The sequence below is a fragment of the Bombina bombina genome, chromosome 1, assembly GCF_027579735.1.
Source record: "Bombina bombina isolate aBomBom1 chromosome 1, aBomBom1.pri, whole genome shotgun sequence".
Taxonomy (NCBI): domain Eukaryota; kingdom Metazoa; phylum Chordata; class Amphibia; order Anura; family Bombinatoridae; genus Bombina; species Bombina bombina.
The window spans coordinates 352342134-352359075 of NC_069499.1; the positions used below are offsets into that span (position 1 = coordinate 352342134).

Sequence of the window (16942 nt, forward strand, 5' to 3'; positions counted from 1 at the left end):
TACTTGCAGTAGTTACAATATTGCTATTGGAACAATTACGTTAGCAATGCAATTCAGATGACAGGTGAAGTAAATGTAATCACAGAAAATAATAGTAGTAGTAATATTGCTACTAAAACACCAGTTTCTCCAACATTGGTGTGTCCGGTCCACGGCGTCATCCATAACTTGTGATAATATTCTCTTCCCCAACAGGAAATGGCAAAGAGCACAGCAAAAGCTGTCCATATAGTCCCTCCTAGGCTCCGCCCACCCCAGTCATTCTCTTTGCCGCTGAACAAGCAGCATCTCCACGGAGATGGTGAAGAGTATGTGGTGTTTAGTTGTAGTTTTTTATTCTACTATCAAGAGTTTGTTATTTTAAAATAGTGCTGGTATGTGCTATTTACTCTGAAACAGAAAAAGATGAAGAGTTCTGTTTGTGAGAGGAATATGATTTTAGCAGCAGTAACTAAAATCGTTTGCTGTTTCCACATAGGACTGTTGAGATGAGAACTTCAGTTGGGGGAAACAGTTGGTAGACTTTTCTGCTTAAGGTATGACTAGCCATATTTCTAACAAGACTGTGTAATGCTGGAAGGCTGTCATTTCCCCTCATGGGGACCGGTAAGCCATTTTCTTAGTCTCAAACAGAATAAAGGGCTTAATATGGGCTATAAAACTGGTAGACACTTTTATGGGCTAGATCGATTGCTTTATTTGGGCATTTTATACAGCTTGATGTTGAAATTCACACTTTATAAACTTTGGGGAACGTTTTTTTACGTCAGCACTGGTTTAGACACCTTCCCAGTCAGGAAGGGCCTTCTCTGTAGTAGGCAGAGCCTCATTTTCACGCCATTACTGCGCAGTTACTTTTGAGAGCAGGACATGCAGCTGCATGTGTGTGGGTCTGAAAGTAGTTGAAAAGGTTCCTAGAAGGCTTCATTTGGTATCGTATACCCCCCTGGGTTTGGTAAAGTCTCAGCAAAGGCTGTAGCTGGGACTGTAGAGGGGTTAAAACTGTAACCGGCTCCGGTTTCCTCATTTTAAGGGTTAAAGGTCTGAAATTTGTGGTGCAATGCTTTGAATGCTTTTAAGACACTGGTGAAAATTTGGTTAAATTTGAACAATTCCTTCATAGTTTTTCACATATTCAGTAATAAAGTGTGCCATGTTTAAAATTTAAAGAGACAGTAACGGTTTTGTTTTAAAACGTTTTTTGTACTTTATTGACAAGTTTAAGCCTGTTTAACATGTCTGTGCCTTCAGATAAACTATGTTCTGTATGTATGGAAGCCAATGTGTCTCCCCCTTCAAAATTGTGTGATAATTGTGCCATAGCGTCCAAACAAAGTAAGGACAGTACTGCCACAGATAGTAAAGTTGCCCAAGATGAAGGGAGTAGACATAGTTCTACATCATCTCCTTCTGTGTCTACACCAGTTTTGCCCACGCAGGAGACCCCTAGTACTTCTAGCGCTCCAATGCTTGTTACTATGCAACAATTGACGGCAGTAATGGATAACTCCATAGCAAATATTTTATCCAAAATGCCTGCTTTTCAGAGAAAGCGCGATTGCTCTGTTTTAAACACTGAAGAGCAGGAGGGCGCTGATGATAATTGCTCTGTCATACCCTCACACCAATCTGAAGTGGCCATGAGGGAGGTTTTGTCAGATGGGGAAATTTCTGATTCAGGTAGAATTTCTCAACAGGCAGAACCTGATGTTGTGACATTTAAATTTAAATTAGAGCATCTCCGCACACTGCTTAAGGAGGTGCTATCTACTCTGGATGATTGTGACAACCTGGTCATTCCAGAAAAATTGTGCAAGATGGACAAGTTCCTAGAGGTTCCGGTGCACCCCAACGTTTTTCCTATACCCAAGCGGGTGGCAGACATAGTGAATAAGGAGTGGGAGAAGCCCGGTATACCTTTTTTGTCCCCCCTCCTATATTTAAGAAATTATTTCCTATGGTCGACCCCAGAAAGGACTTATGGCAGACAGTTCCTAAGGTCGAGGGGGCAGTTTCTACACTAGCCAAGCGCACTACTATTCCTATCGAGGATAATTGTGCTTTCAAAGATCCTATGGATAAAAAATTGGAGGGTTTGCTTAAAAAGATTTTTGTACAGCAAGGTTACCTCCTGCAACCTATTTCGTGCATTATTCCTGTCACTACAGCAGCGTGGTTCTGGTTCGAGGAACTAGAAAAGTCACTCAGTAGAGAGACTCCGTATGAGGAGGTTATGGACAGAATTGACGCACTTAAGTTAGCTAATTCCTTTATTTTAGATGCCGCTTTGCAGTTAGCTAGATTAGCGGTGAAAAATTCAGGGTTTGCAATTGTGGCGCGCAAAGCGCTCTGGCTAAAGTCTTGGTCAGCGGCTGTATCTTCCAAGACAAAATTGCTTAATATCCCTTTCAAGGGTAAAACCCTTTTTGGGCCAAAATTGAAAGAGATTATCTCAGACATCACTGGGGGTAAGGGCCACGCCCTCCCACAAGATAGGCCTTTTAGGCCAAGAATAAGTCTAATTTTCGTTCCTTTCGCAATTTCAGGAACGGACCGGCCTCCAACTCTGCAGCCTCTAGACAAGAGGGTAATGCTTCACAAACCAAACCAGCTTGGAAACCGATGCAAGGCTGGAACAAGGGTAAGCAGGCCAAGAAGCCTGCTGCTGCTACCAAGACAGCATGAAGGGGTAGCCCCCGATCCGGGACCGGATCTGGTAGGGGGCAGACTCTCTCTCTTCGCTCAGGCTTGGGCAAGAGATGTTCAGGATCCCTGGGCACTAGAAATAGTTTCTCAGGGTTATCTTCTGGAATTCAAGGAATTACCCCCAAGGGGAAGGTTCCACATGTCTCACTTATCTTCAAACCAAATAAAGAGACAGGCATTCTTACATTGTGTAGAAGACCTGTTAAAAATGGGAGTGATACACCCAGTTCCAACCGTGGAACAAGGAATGGGGTTTTACTCAAATCTGTTTGTAGTTCCCAAAAAAGAGGGAACTTTCAGACCAATTCTGGATTTAAAGATCCTAAACAAATTTCTCAGAGTGCCATCATTCAAAATGGAAACTATTCGAACAATTTTACCTACAATCCAGGAGGGTCAATTTATGACTACCGTGGATCTAAAGGATGCGTATCTACATATTCCAATCCACAAAGATCATCATCAGTTCCTAAGGTTCGCCTTTCTGGACAAACATTACCAGTTTGTGGCTCTCCCATTCGGGCTAGCCACTGCTCCAAGGATTTTCACAAAGGTACTCGGGTCCCTTCTAGCGGTTCTAAGACCAAGGGGCATTGCAGTGGCACCTTACTTGGACGACATTCTGATACAAGTGTCGTCACTTTCAAAGGCAAAGGCTCACACAGACATCGTTCTGGCCTTTCTCAGATCTCACGGATGGAAAGTGAACATAGAAAAAAGTTCCCTGTCTCCGTCGACAAGAGTTCCTTTCTTGGGGACAATAATAGATTCTTTAGAAATGAAGATTTTCCTGACAGATGTCAGAAAGTCAAAACTTCTAAACGCTTGTCAAGTTCTTCACTCTGTTCCACGACCTTCCATAGCTCAGTGCATGGAAGTAGTAGGGTTGATGGTTGCAGCAATGGACATAGTTCCTTTTGCGCAAATTCATCTAAGACCATTACAACTGTGCATGCTGAAACAGTGGAATGGGGACTATACAGACTTGTCTCCAGTGATTCAAGTAGATCAGAAGACCAAAGACTCACTCCGTTGGTGGCTAACCCTGGATCACCTGTCCCAGGGAATGAGCTTCCGCAGACCAGAGTGGGTCATCGTCGCGACCGACGCCAGTCTAGTGGGCTGGGGCGCGGTCTGGGACTCCCTGAAAGCTCAGGGGCTGTGGTCTCGGGAAGAGTCTCTTCTCCCGATAAACATTCTGGAACTGAGAGCGATATTCAATACTCTCAGGGCTTGGCCTCAACTAGCAAAGGCCAGATTCATAAGATTCCAATCAGACAACATGACGACTGTTGCTTACATCAACCATCAGGGGGGAACAAGGAGTTCCCTGGCGATGAGAGAAGTGACCAAAATCATAAAATGGGCGGAGGATCACTCCTGCCACCTATCTGCGATCCACATCCCAGGAGTGGAAAACTGGGAGGCGGATTATCTGAGTCGTCAGACATTCCATCCGGGGGAGTGGGAACTCCACCCGGAGATATTTGCCCAGTTGACTCAATTATGGGGCATTCCAGACATGGATCTGATGGCATCTCGTCAGAACTTCAAGGTTCCTTGCTACGGGTCCAGATCCAGGGATCCCAAGGCGACTCTAGTGGATGCATTAGTAGCGCCTTGGACCTTCAACCTAGCTTATGTGTTTCCACCGTTTCCTCTCATTCCCAGGCTGGTAGCCAGGATCAAGCAGGAGAGGGCCTCTGTGATCTTGATAGCTCCTGCGTGGCCACGCAGGACTTGGTATGCAGACCTGGTGAATATGTCATCGGCTCCACCATGGAAGCTACCTTTGAGACAGGATCTTCTAGTACAAGGTCCATTCGAACATCCAAATCTAGTTTCCCTTCAGCTAACGGCATGGAAATTGAACGCTTGATTTTATCTAAGCGTGGGTTTTCGGATTCTGTAATAGATACTCTGGTACAAGCCAGAAAACCTGTAACTAGAAAAATTTACCATAAAATATGGAAAAGATATATCTGTTGGTGTGAATCCAAGGGATTCTCATGGAGTAAGATCAAAATTCCTAGGATCCTTTCCTTTCTCCAAGAAGGTTTGGATAAGGGATTATCAGCGAGTTCTCTAAAGGGACAGATTTCTGCTTTATCTGTCTTGTTACACAAACGACTGGCAGCTGTGCCTGATGTTCAAGCTTTTGTTCAGGCTTTGGTCAGGATCAAGCCTGTTTACAGACCTTTGACTCCTCCCTGGAGTCTGAATTTAGTTCTTTCAGTTCTTCAAGGGGTTCCGTTTGAACCTCTACATTCCATAGATATCAAGATGTTATCTTGGAAAGTTCTGTTTTTGGTTGCTATCTCTTCTGCTAGAAGAGTTTCTGAGTTATCTGCTTTGCAGTGTAATCCGCCCTATCTGGTATTCCATTCAGATAAGGTTGTTTTGCGTACTAAACCTGGTTTCCTTCCAAAGGTTGTTTCCAACAAGAATATTAACCAGGAAATAGTTGTGCCTTCTTTGTGTCCGAATCCAGTTTCAAAGAAGGAACGTTTGTTACACAATTTAGATGTAGTTCGTGCTTTAAAGTTCTATTTAGAAGCAACAAAGGATTTCAGACAAACGTCTTCTCTGTTTGTCGTTTATTCTGGCAAGAGGAGAGGTCAAAAAGCTACTGCTACCTCTCTTTCCTTTTGGCTGAAAAGCATCATCCGATTGGCTTACAAGACTGCCGGACGGCAGCCTCCTGAACACATCACAGCTCACTCTACTAGGGCTGTGGCTTCCACATGGGCCTTCAAGAACGAGGCTTCTGTTGATCAGATATGTAAGGCAGCGACTTGGTCTTCCCTGCACACTTTTGCCAAATTCTACAAATTTGATACTTTTGCTTCTTCGGAGGCTATTTTTGGGAGAAAGGTTTTGCAAGCCGTGGTGCCTTCTGTTTAGGTAACCTGATTGGCTCCCTCCCTTCATCCGTGTCCTAAAGCTCTGGTATTGGTTCCCACAAGTTATGGATGACGCCGTGGACCGGACACACCAATGTTGGAGAAAACAGAATTTATGCTTACCTGATAAATAACTTTCTCCAACGGTGTGTCCGGTCCAAGGCCCGCCCTGGTTTTTAAATCAGGTTTGATGAATTTCTTTCTTTAACTACAGTCACCACGGTACCTTATGGTTTCTCCTGTTTTTTCTCCTGTCCGTCGGTCGAATGACTGGGGTGGGCGGAGCCTAGGAGGGACTATATGGACAGCTTTTGCTGTGCTCTTTGCCATTTCCTGTTGGGGAAGAGAATATTCCCACAAGTTATGGATGACGCCGTGGACCGGACACACCGTTGGAGAAAGTAATTTATCAGGTAAGCATAAATTCTGTTTTTAAAACACACGATTAAAAGTAAATATAGTGTCCATAGGTGATCCTATAGATAGCCAAGATAGAAATTCCCAGTGCCAGGAGTAACACGTTCCCCTCAGGGGATTCTACTTACTCTCCTTAACCTCAATCCGTATGAGGCAAGTGTCGCACAGGGCAAGTAGAAGTAGAAACTTTCCTTTGGCTTCCAGGAGTCTCAAGGCTTGTTGCTGGATCCTTTCCAAATCTTTAGCTCATGTAGCTTGTATAGACAATCAGTCACCGGGATGTTGTTCAAATGTTGGCATCTCTGTTCATCAGCCTCCCAGTATGTACATTTGCAACTGTTCACTATTCAATGGATTGACTTTCTATCATCTGAATTGCATTGCTAACGTAATTGTTCCAATTGCTATATTGTAACTACTGCAAGTACATTTGCAACTGTTCACTATTTTTTATAGCCACTAATTTCTATAACGGCCTTTTTGGCCATATATATTAATTCTATACGAACTAATTATTTATCTCTAGTAATATTATATATTTTTATTTATTGGGTAGATACAGTGTGCCCTGAACATTCTACTACTACTTCTTGTATTCTGATATCCCTTAGTTATTATTGAGGTTGGGGGTTTTTTGGGGACCCAACGGCCTCAATAGGTAGTCTGAGGCAGCACTGTGTTCATCATAGTTCTAATAGCTTCTTCTGTCCAGGTAAGCACTATTTTTGCACCATATTCACAATTCCTCATTTTTATATATATATATATATATATATATATATATATATATATATATATATATATATATATATATATATATTGTAGGTGTGTGTATATATACAATTATATATATATATAATCTGAGCTTCCTTTGGAGGAGCCAAAAACAATATTTGCACTAGTGCCCTCTGTTGAGTCTGCTACTGCGCCTAGATAATCTCGCCAGACCAGAGAGCTTTAGAGATTGAGGCACAAAAACAGAGGTTTAATATTAGACAGGGAAAAAAAAGATATGAATGATATATTGAATATGTTGTAACTGTTTGCTATTACAGATTAATATCATGCATATGACCATGGTAGCCTCCCCTAGGTTTGTGGTTGCCAGAGCTTGAGAAGAAAAAGTCGGTATCACTAAGTACACGTAATTAAATACAAGCTTTGCTCTAATGGCTTTCGGGAAAGTGGGTAAATTCTTGTAGATGTGTCGCCACCACTCTCTGAACGCCAGAGGGTTATCAGAAAAAAAATTACCTTTTAATCCTGAGTGCCACTGCAGTGCTTCCTCCGCCCGTCGCAAGCCCTCTTCGCTGGTCCGACATGACGAATCCAGTTTCATCCAACCATGGCGTTCCCTCAGGCCATGATCCCCCCTGGGGGGAACACCGTGATTGGAGGAAGCCGGATTCGTCATTTCTGATGTAAGCAGAGGCTTCCAACGACCGGGGGAATCAATGGAGCAACTTTCAGGATTAAATGTCAATTTTGATGAACCAGGCACTAATTCGTCAAAATTGACCTTCACTTTTAAATTTAAAAAAATCGAATTTAAATTAAAAAAGAATTGATTTTTATCCACCCTGAGCAAAACTGAGAGTTCAAAAATTATATGAAATGATTTATTTTGCTGAACACCTAAGTAGAGTAGATAATGAGTAGATAATGTTTTATATGAGCACATTGGTATCTGTCATGGTTGGCTAACCAGTTATTTTTGCATAATGTGAGGTATGCCGTAGTCATATTTTTTATAGATTGAATACTTTATGCTTATTTCGTCATGGATTTTTTTTTTTTTTCTGTGCTATATTTTGTTTTGCAGGTGCAGATCTCACATAGGAACTTTTTGAAGACAATATAGTCTTTGGCCTTTTTAGCATTAGAGGGCGGGCAGCCTTTACTCAGATATATTGCAAGGACTAAAGGGCACTGCTCAAATATGGCTTATGCTTAGTCTTGTTAGGAAAATACATATATGTATAACAATTTACTGGAATTTTTTTAATAAAAACAAGGAAGTGCTTAAATATTGCAGATTAATAATGAAGTACAGTTATATTTAAAATTGTGTTTTTCAATGCCAGTGATCATTTTGTGAAAAAGTGTTGTTGTTTTTTATTTTTAATGTATCTAAAATGAATCATTGCATTTTATGTACTTTCCACTGTTCATTGACAGCCAGTTTCATTGACGGCTTTGAACACTATGCTCTTATAAAACATGCTTTCAAAAGGGAAAAAAAACTGTCTGAATTCCAAATGAGTAGTCCTTCTTCTTTTTTTTTTTTTTTTTTTTTTTCTGAGAAATTTCTGTTAGTTCAGTTTTCCTTCCCCCATGAATCATGGGGCCTCTCTCTGCCGTGATCTCGCTAAAAGTAGCGAGATCTTGCGATGGTGCCGATCGTTGGTGGCGTGAGAAGGTTAGGAGGGTGGGAGGCCCATCGCTGATGGGGCCGGGAGTGGGTGAGACTGCTGCGCTACAGAAAAAAAAATGTTGATAGAGGGCTAGAGATATAGGGATAGATAGATAGCGGGATATAGATAGAGGGCTATGGATAGGGATACAGGGATAGAGGGAGGGGGCGGGAGCGGGTGGGACCGCTTTGCTGCATTAAATTAAATGTTGAGAGCGGCAGGGAGGCTTGGATGAGGGAGAGGGGATCCGAGTGGATGGGGGTATTGTAGGGTAGAGAGAGGTTCATGGAGGGAGAGTTGGGTAAATGAGGGAGGGAATAGGGAGTTGGACACATTTTTAACACTAGTAATTATATATTTTGAGATCCTACACATGCTCTGTAGGAGCTGGTGCCTCAGAAAGGTTACATACAAAAAGATTGTGCACATTTTGATAATGTAAGTGAATTAGAAAGTTATTTAAAACTGCATACTCTATCTGAATCATTAAAGTTTAATTTTGACTTTTAGTGGTCCTTTTATCAACCGTTTTATTTAGCAAAGATCAAAACTGAAAACCTTTAAAACACCACGTTTTACAAACTGCAGTCATGTTATTTAACAGAATATTCTCAAATGCAAAACGGGAAATAAGGACAAAGGTAATCAAAGTAGTACATTATTTGTATAAGGACAAAGGTAATCAATGACCCTGTAGTACATTATTGTTTTAATTTAAATTATTAAACAAAAGTAACTGCATATTTTATGCGTGCTTGATTCTGTCTACTTGAGCTCTTAAATGTTTTAAGATGACCAGATTATAAGTATTTATGATATATTTTAAATGCAATAAAGTGTTTGTTCTACAGGGATAAACATGAAGAGAACCATAGACCGCTGTTCCATAAGGTGAGACACCATTTGCGCTATGTAGTTACTGAATATCCCTTTGTTTTTCTCTCCTCCACCACTCGGTTTGCTGTTATTCTTCCTAACCATCCCATCCTAAATAAAATGCCTATCTGGATAAACAATGTCTCTGTTCTCAGGGTCCAGTCATCAAAGTCAACAGCAACCAGCGCTATGCTTCAACTGCAGTGACTGAAGCTATTCTGAGGGAGATTGCAGGGCGTGTGGGAGTTCCTTTACAGGTATATACATGATGTGTTTGAATACCTCTGCTGCTTGTTTGGCTTGTTGTTAAGGGACTTCTGAAGTATCACAATAGATAATATGCCTTAAAGGGGCAGTTTAGCCTAATTTTTTTTTCTCCCCTTTAATTTCTTCCCAATAATCCCTTTTTGTCGGAGTGTATTAAATTGTTTACAAACAAATCCTTTATTTCAACATTCAAAATAACTGATTTTGCCAGTGGTGTCCCTATCTATACTGAATGTTTCTATACTTAAAGGCTGTGTGACTATTGTCAGTTAGCAGAAGAAATCACCCTACCAGTGGGTAACAGAGATAATATAAAGAAGCATGTGTGTATAGAAATTGATAGAAAATATATTTGATTTCTCCAACATTGGTGTGTCCGGTCCACGGCGTCATCCATTACTTGTGGGAATATTCTCTTCCCCAACAGGAAATGGCAAAGAGCACAGCAAAAGCTGTCCATATAGCCCCTCCTCAGGCTCCGCCCCCCAGTCATTCTCTTTGCCGCTCTGACCATGTAGCATCTCCACGGAGATGGTGAAGAGTATGTGGTGTTTAATTGTAGTTTTTTATTCTGCTATCAAGAGTTTGTTATTTTAAAATAGTGCCGGTTTGTACTATTTACTCTAAAACAGAAAGGGATGAAGAGTTCTGTTTAAAAGAGGAGTATGATTTTAGCAGCAGTAACTAAAATCAATTGCTGTTCCCACGCAGGACTGTTGAGCCCAGAGAACTTCAGTTGGGGGGAACAGTTAGACTTTTCTGTTCAAGGTATGACTAGCCCTTTTTCTAACAAGACTGTGTAATGCTAGAAGACTGTCATTTTCCCTCTTGGGGAGCGGTAAGCCATTTTCTTAGACTCCTAACAGAATGAAGGCTTATTATGGGCTATACACTGGTTGACACTCTTATGGGCTAAATCGATTGCTTTATTTAAGTTTTTTTTATGAAATTTAGAGGTGATTTATAAAACTTTTATTGTGAGGTAACGTTTTTAGACGCCAGGCAGTTGTTTAGACACCTTTCCAGTCAGGAAGGGCCTTTCACTATAGTAGGCAGAGCCTCATTTTCGCGCCATAATTGCGCAGTTTCTTTTGGATGCAGTGCATGCAGCTGCATGTGAGAGGGTCTGGTGATCATTGAAAACGTTCCTGGAAGGCTTAATTTGGTATCGTATAACTCCTAAGGACAGGTGAAGTCGCAGCAAACGCTGTGGCTGGGACTGTAGTGGGGTTAAAGATTGTTATTTGATTAAACGGCTCCGGTTTCCTCATTTAAGGGGTTAAAAGCTTTAAGACACTGTGGTGAAAATATGGTAAAGATTGGATATTTCCTTCATAGTTTTTCACACATTCAGAAATAAAGTGTGCTCTGTTTAACATTTAAAGAGACAGTAACGGTTTTGTTTTAAAACGTTTTTTTTGCATTATTAGCCTGTTTAAGCCTGTCTAACATGTCTGTACCTTCAGATAGAATATGTTCTGTATGTATGGAGGCCAAGGTGATCCCCCCTTCAAATGTATGTGATAATTGTGCCATAGCGTCCAGACAAAGTAAGGACAGTACTGTCACATTTAATAAGGTTGCCCAAGATGATTCCTCAAATGAAGGTAGTGGGGATAGTTCATCATCCTCTCCTTCTGTGTCAACACCAGTTATGCCCGCGCAGGCGACCCCTAGTACATCTAGCGCGCCAATGCTTGTTACTATGCAACAATTAACGGCAGTAATGGATAATTCCATAGCTAATATTTTATCCAAAATGCCAGCATTTCAGAGAAAGCGTGATAGCTCAGTTTTAAATACAGTGGAGCAGGAAGGCGCTGACGATAGTTTATCTGTCATACCCTCACACCAGTCAGAAGTGGCAGTGAGGGAGGGTTTGTCGGAGGGAGAGCTTTCAGATTCAGGGAGAATCTCTCAACAGGCAGAACCTGATGTTGTGACGTTTAAATTTAAGTTAGAGCATCTCCGCGCATTACTTAAGGAGGTGCTATCTACTCTGGATGATTGTGACTCTTTGGTCATTCCAGAAAAATTGTGCAAGATGGACAAATTCTTAGGGGTCCCGGTGCACCCTGATGCCTTCCCGATCCCTAAAAGGGTGGCGGACATAGTGAATAAGGAGTGGGAGAGACCAGGTATACCCTTTGTCCCACCTCCTATATTTAAGAAATTGTTCCCCATGGTCAACCCAAGGAAGGACACATGGCAAACAGTCCCTGAGGTTGAGGGGGCAGTTTCTACCCTAGCTAAGCGCACGACTATTCCTATTGAGGACAATTGTGCTTTCAAAGATCCTATGGACAAAAAATTGGAGGGTTTGCTTAAAAAGATTTTTGTTCAGCAAGGTTACCTCCTCCAACCAATTTCGTGCATTATTCCTGTCACTACGGCGGCGTGTTTCTGGTTCGATGAACTAGAAAAGTCACTTAATATGGAGACTCCATATGAGGAAGTCATGGACAGAATTCACGCACTTAAGTTAGCTAATTCCTTTATTTTAGATGCCGCTTTGCAGTTAGCGAGATTAGCGGCGAAAAATTCAGGGTTTGCAATTGTGGCGCGCAGAGCGCTCTGGCTAAAGTCTTGGTCGGCGGATGTATCTTCCAAGACAAAATTGCTTAATATCCCTTTCAAAGGTAAGACCCTTTTTGGGCCAGAATTAAAAGAAATTATTTCAGACATCACTGGGGGAAAGGGCCATGCCCTCCCACAGGATAGGCCTTTCAAGGCTAAGAATAAGTCCAATTTTCGTTCCTTTCGCAATTTCAGGAACGGACCGGCTTCTAACTCGGCAGCCTCTAGAAAAGAGGGTAACGCTTCCCAGACTAAACCAGCTTGGAAACCAATGCAAGGCTGGAATAAGGGTAAACAGGCCAAGAAGCCTGCTGCTGCTACCAAGACAGCATGAAGGGGTAGCCCCCGATCCGGGACCGGATCTAGTAGGGGGCAGACTCTCTCTCTCTTCGCTCAGGCTTGGGCAAGAGATGTTCAGGATCCCTGGGCACTAGAAATAGTCTCTCAGGGTTATCTTCTAGAATTCAAGGAACTACCCCCAAGGGGAAGGTTCCACATGTCTCACTTATCTTCAAACCAAATAAAGAGACAGGCATTCTTACATTGTGTAGAAGACCTGTTAAAGATGGGAGTGATTCACTCAGTTCCAGCTGTGGAACAAGGTCAGGGGTTTTACTCAAACCTGTTTGTAGTTCCCAAAAAAGAGGGAACTTTCAGACCAATTCTGGATTTAAAAATTCTAAACAAATTTCTCAGAGTTCCATCGTTCAAAATGGAAACCATTCGAACAATTTTACCTACAATCCAGGAGGGTCAATATATGACTACCGTGGATTTAAAGGATGCGTACCTACATATTCCTATCCACAAAGATCATCATCAGTTCCTAAGGTTCGCCTTTCTGGACAAACATTATCAGTTCGTGGCTCTTCCATTCGGACTAGCCACTGCTCCCAGAATTTTCACAAAGGTGCTTGGGTCCCTTCTGGCGGTTCTAAGACCAAGGGGCATTACAGTGGCACCTTATCTGGACGACATTCTAATTCAAGCGTCGTCTCTTTCCAAGGCAAAGGCTCATACAGACATTGTTCTAGCCTTTCTCAGATCTCACGGGTGGAAGGTGAACGTAGAAAAAAGTTCCCTGTCTCTGTCCACAAGAGTTCCCTTTTTGGGAACAATAATAGATTCTTTAGAAATGAAGATCTTCCTGACAGAAGTCAGAAAGTCAAAGCTTCTAAACGCTTGTCAAGTTCTTCACTCTATTCTGCAGCCTTCCATAGCTCAGTGCATGGAAGTAGTAGGGTTGATGGTTGCAGCAATGGACATCGTTCCTTTTGCTCAAATTCATCTAAGACCATTACAACTGTGCATGCTCAATCAGTGGAATGGGGACTATGCAGACTTGTCTCCAAAGATTCAAGTAGACCAGATGACCAGAGACTCACTCCGTTGGTGGTTGTCCCAAGATCACCTGTCTCAGGGAATGAGTTTCCGCAGACCAGAGTGGGTCATTGTCACGACCGACGCCAGTCTATTAGGCTGGGGCGCGGTCTGGGATTCCCTGAAAGCTCAGGGTCTATGGTCTCGGGAAGAGTCTCTTCTCCCGATAAACATCCTGGAACTAAGAGCGATATTCAATGCTCTCCGGGCTTGGCCTCAACTAGCGAAGGCCGGATTCATAAGATTCCAGTCGGACAACATGACGACTGTAGCTTACATCAACCATCAGGGGGGAACAAAGAGTTCCTTGGCGATGAGAGAGGTATCCAAGATCATCAAATGGGCGGAGGATCACTCCTGCCACCTATCTGCAATTCACATCCCAGGAGTAGACAACTGGGAGGCGGATTATCTGAGTTGTCAGACTTTCCATCCGGGGGAGTGGGAACTCCACCCGGAGGTTTTTGCCCAGTTGACTCAATTATGGGGCATTCCAGACATGGATCTGATGGCGTCTCGTCAGAACTTCAAGGTTCCTTGCTACGGGTCCAGATCCAGGGATCCCAAGGCGACTCTAGTGGATGCATTAGTGGCGCCTTGGTCGTTCAACCTAGCTTATGCGTTTCCACCGTTCCCTCTCCTTCCCAGGCTTGTAGCCAGGATCAAACAGGAGAAGGCCTCGGTGATTCTAATAGCTCCTGCATGGCCGCGCAGGACTTGGTATGCAGACCTGGTGAATATGTCATCGGCTCCACCATAGAAGCTACCTTTTGAGACAGGATCTTCTAGTACAAGGTCCATTCGAACATCCAAATCTAGTTTCTCTGCAGCTGACTGCTTGGAAATTGAACGCTTGATTTTATCCAAGCGTGGGTTTTCAGATTCAGTGATAGATACTCTGGTCCAAGCCAGAAAACCTGTGACTAGAAAGATTTATCATAAAATATGGAAAAAAATATATCTGTTGGTGTGAATCCAAGGGATTTTCCTGGAGTAAGATTAAAATTCCTAAGATCCTCTCCTTTCTCCAAGAAGGTTTGGATAAGGGATTGTCAGAAAGTTCTCTAAAAGGACAGATTTCTGCTTTATCTGTCTTGTTACACAAACGACTGGCAGCTGTGCCAGATGTACAAGCCTTTGTACAGGCTTTGGTCAGAATCAAGCCTGTTTACAGACCCATTACTCCTCCTTGGAGTCTAAATTTAGTTCTTTCAGTTCTTCAAGGGGTTCCGTTTGAACCTTTACATTCCATAGATATCAAGTTACTATCTTGGAAAGTTCTGTTTTTGGTTGCTATTTCTTCTGCTAGAAGAGTTTCTGAATTATCTGCTTTGCAGTGTAATCCACCCTATCTGGTGTTCCATTCAGATAAGGTTGTTTTGCGTACTAAACCTGGTTTTCTTCCCAAAGTTGTTTCCAATAGGAATATTAACCAGGAAATAGTTGTTCCTTCTCTGTGTCCGAATCCAGTTTCAAAGAAGGAACGTTAGTTACACAATTTAGATGTAGTTCGTGCTTTAAAGTTCTATTTAGAAGCAACAAAGGATTTTAGACAAACCTCATCTTTGTTTGTCGTTTACTCTGGTAAGAGGAGAGGACAAAAAGCTACTGCTACCTCTCTTTCTTTCTGGCTGAAAAGCATTATCCGATTGGCTTATGAGACTGCCGGACGGCAGCCTCCTGAATGAATCACAGCTCACTCTACTAGGGCTGTGGCTTCCACATGGGCCTTCAAGAACGAGGCTTCTGTTGATCAGATATGTAAGGCAGCGACTTGGTCTTCTCTGCACACTTTTGCCAAATTCTACAAATTTGATACTTATGCTTCTTCGGAGGCTGTTTTTGGGAGAAAGGTTTTGCAAGCCGTGGTGCCTTCCGTTTAGGTAACCTGATTTGCTCCCTCCCTTCATCCGTGTCCTAAAGCTTTGGTATTGGTTCCCACAAGTAATGGATGACGCCGTGGACCGGACACACCAATGTTGGAGAAAACAGAATTTATGCTTACCTGATAAATTACTTTCTTTCATGTAATTAGCAAGTCCATGAGCTAGTGACGTATGGGATATACATTCCTACCAGGAGGGGCAAAGTTTCCCAAACCTCAAAATGCCTATAAATACACCCCTCACCACACCCACAAATCAGTTTTACAAACTTTGCCTCCTATGGAGGTGGTGAAGTAAGTTTGTGCTAGATTCTACGTTGATATGCGCTCCGCAGCAGGTTGGAGCCCGGTTTTCCTCTCAGCGTGCAGTGAATGTCAGAGGGATGTGAAGAGAGTATTGCCTGTTTGAATTCAATGATCTCCTTCTACGGGGTCTATTTCATAGGTTCTCTGTTATCGGTCGTAGAGATTCATCTCTTACCTCCCTTTTCAGATTGACGATATACTCTTATATATATATACCATTACCTCTGCTTTTCGTTTCAGTACTGGTTTGGCTTTCTACAAACATGTAGATGAGTTTCCTGGGGTAAGTAAGTCTTATTTTCTGTGACACTCTAAAGCTATGGTTGGGCACTTTTTTTAAAGTTCTAAATATATGTATTCAAACATTTATTTGCCTTGACTCAGAATGTTCAACATTCCTTTTTTTCAGACAGTCAGTTTCATATTTGGGATAATGCATTTGAATCAATCATTTTTCTTACCTTTAAAAATTTGACTTTTTCCCTGTGGGCTGTTAGGCTCGCGGGGGCTGAAAATGCTTCATTTTATTGCGTCATTCTTGGCGCAGACTTTTTTGGCGCAAAAAATCTTTTCTGTTTCCGGCGTCATACGTGTCGCCGGAAGTTGCGTCATTTTTTGACGTTCTTTTGCGCCAAAAATGTCGGCGTTCCGGATGTGGCGTCATTTTTGGCGCCAAAAGCATTTAGGCGCCAAATAATGTGGGCGTCTTTTTTGGCGCTAAAAAAATATGGGCGTCGCTTTTGTCTCCACATTATTTAAGTCTCATTTTTCATTGCTTCTGGTTGCTAGAAGCTTGTTCTTTGGCATTTTTTCCCATTCCTGAAACTGTCATTTAAGGAATTTGATCAATTTTGCTTTATATGTTGTTTTTTCTCTTACATATTGCAAGATGTCTCACGTTGCATCTGAGTCAGAAGATACTTCAGGAAAATCGCTGTCTGGTGCTGGAACTACCAAAGCTAAGTGTATCTGCTGTAAACTTTTTTTTTGGTAGCTGTTCCTCCAGCTGTTGTTTGTATTAAATGTCATGACAAACTTGTTAATGCAGATAATATTTCCTTTAGTAAAGTACCATTACCTGTTGCAGTTCCAACAACATCTAATGTTCAGAGTGTTCTTGATAACATAAGAGATTTTGTTTCTGAATCCATTAAGAAGGCTATGTCTGTTATTCCTCCTTCTAGTAAACACAAAAAATCTTTTAAAACTTC

The 16942-nt window shown here is 42.1% G+C and overlaps 1 protein-coding gene across 4 annotated transcripts in view; it reads left to right on the forward strand.

The window, feature by feature from the left end:
* The window catches only part of DNPEP (aspartyl aminopeptidase), a 351605-nt gene that overhangs the window by 318514 nt on the left and 16149 nt on the right, over positions 1 to 16942 (forward strand). For all 4 annotated transcript variants that reach the window (XM_053698172.1, XM_053698174.1, XM_053698173.1 and 1 more), the window contains exons 12-13: positions 9292 to 9331; positions 9472 to 9573. In XM_053698172.1, coding sequence (XP_053554147.1) covers positions 9292 to 9331; positions 9472 to 9573 — 142 coding nt within the window. The remainder of the gene's footprint in view (positions 1 to 9291; positions 9332 to 9471; positions 9574 to 16942) is intronic.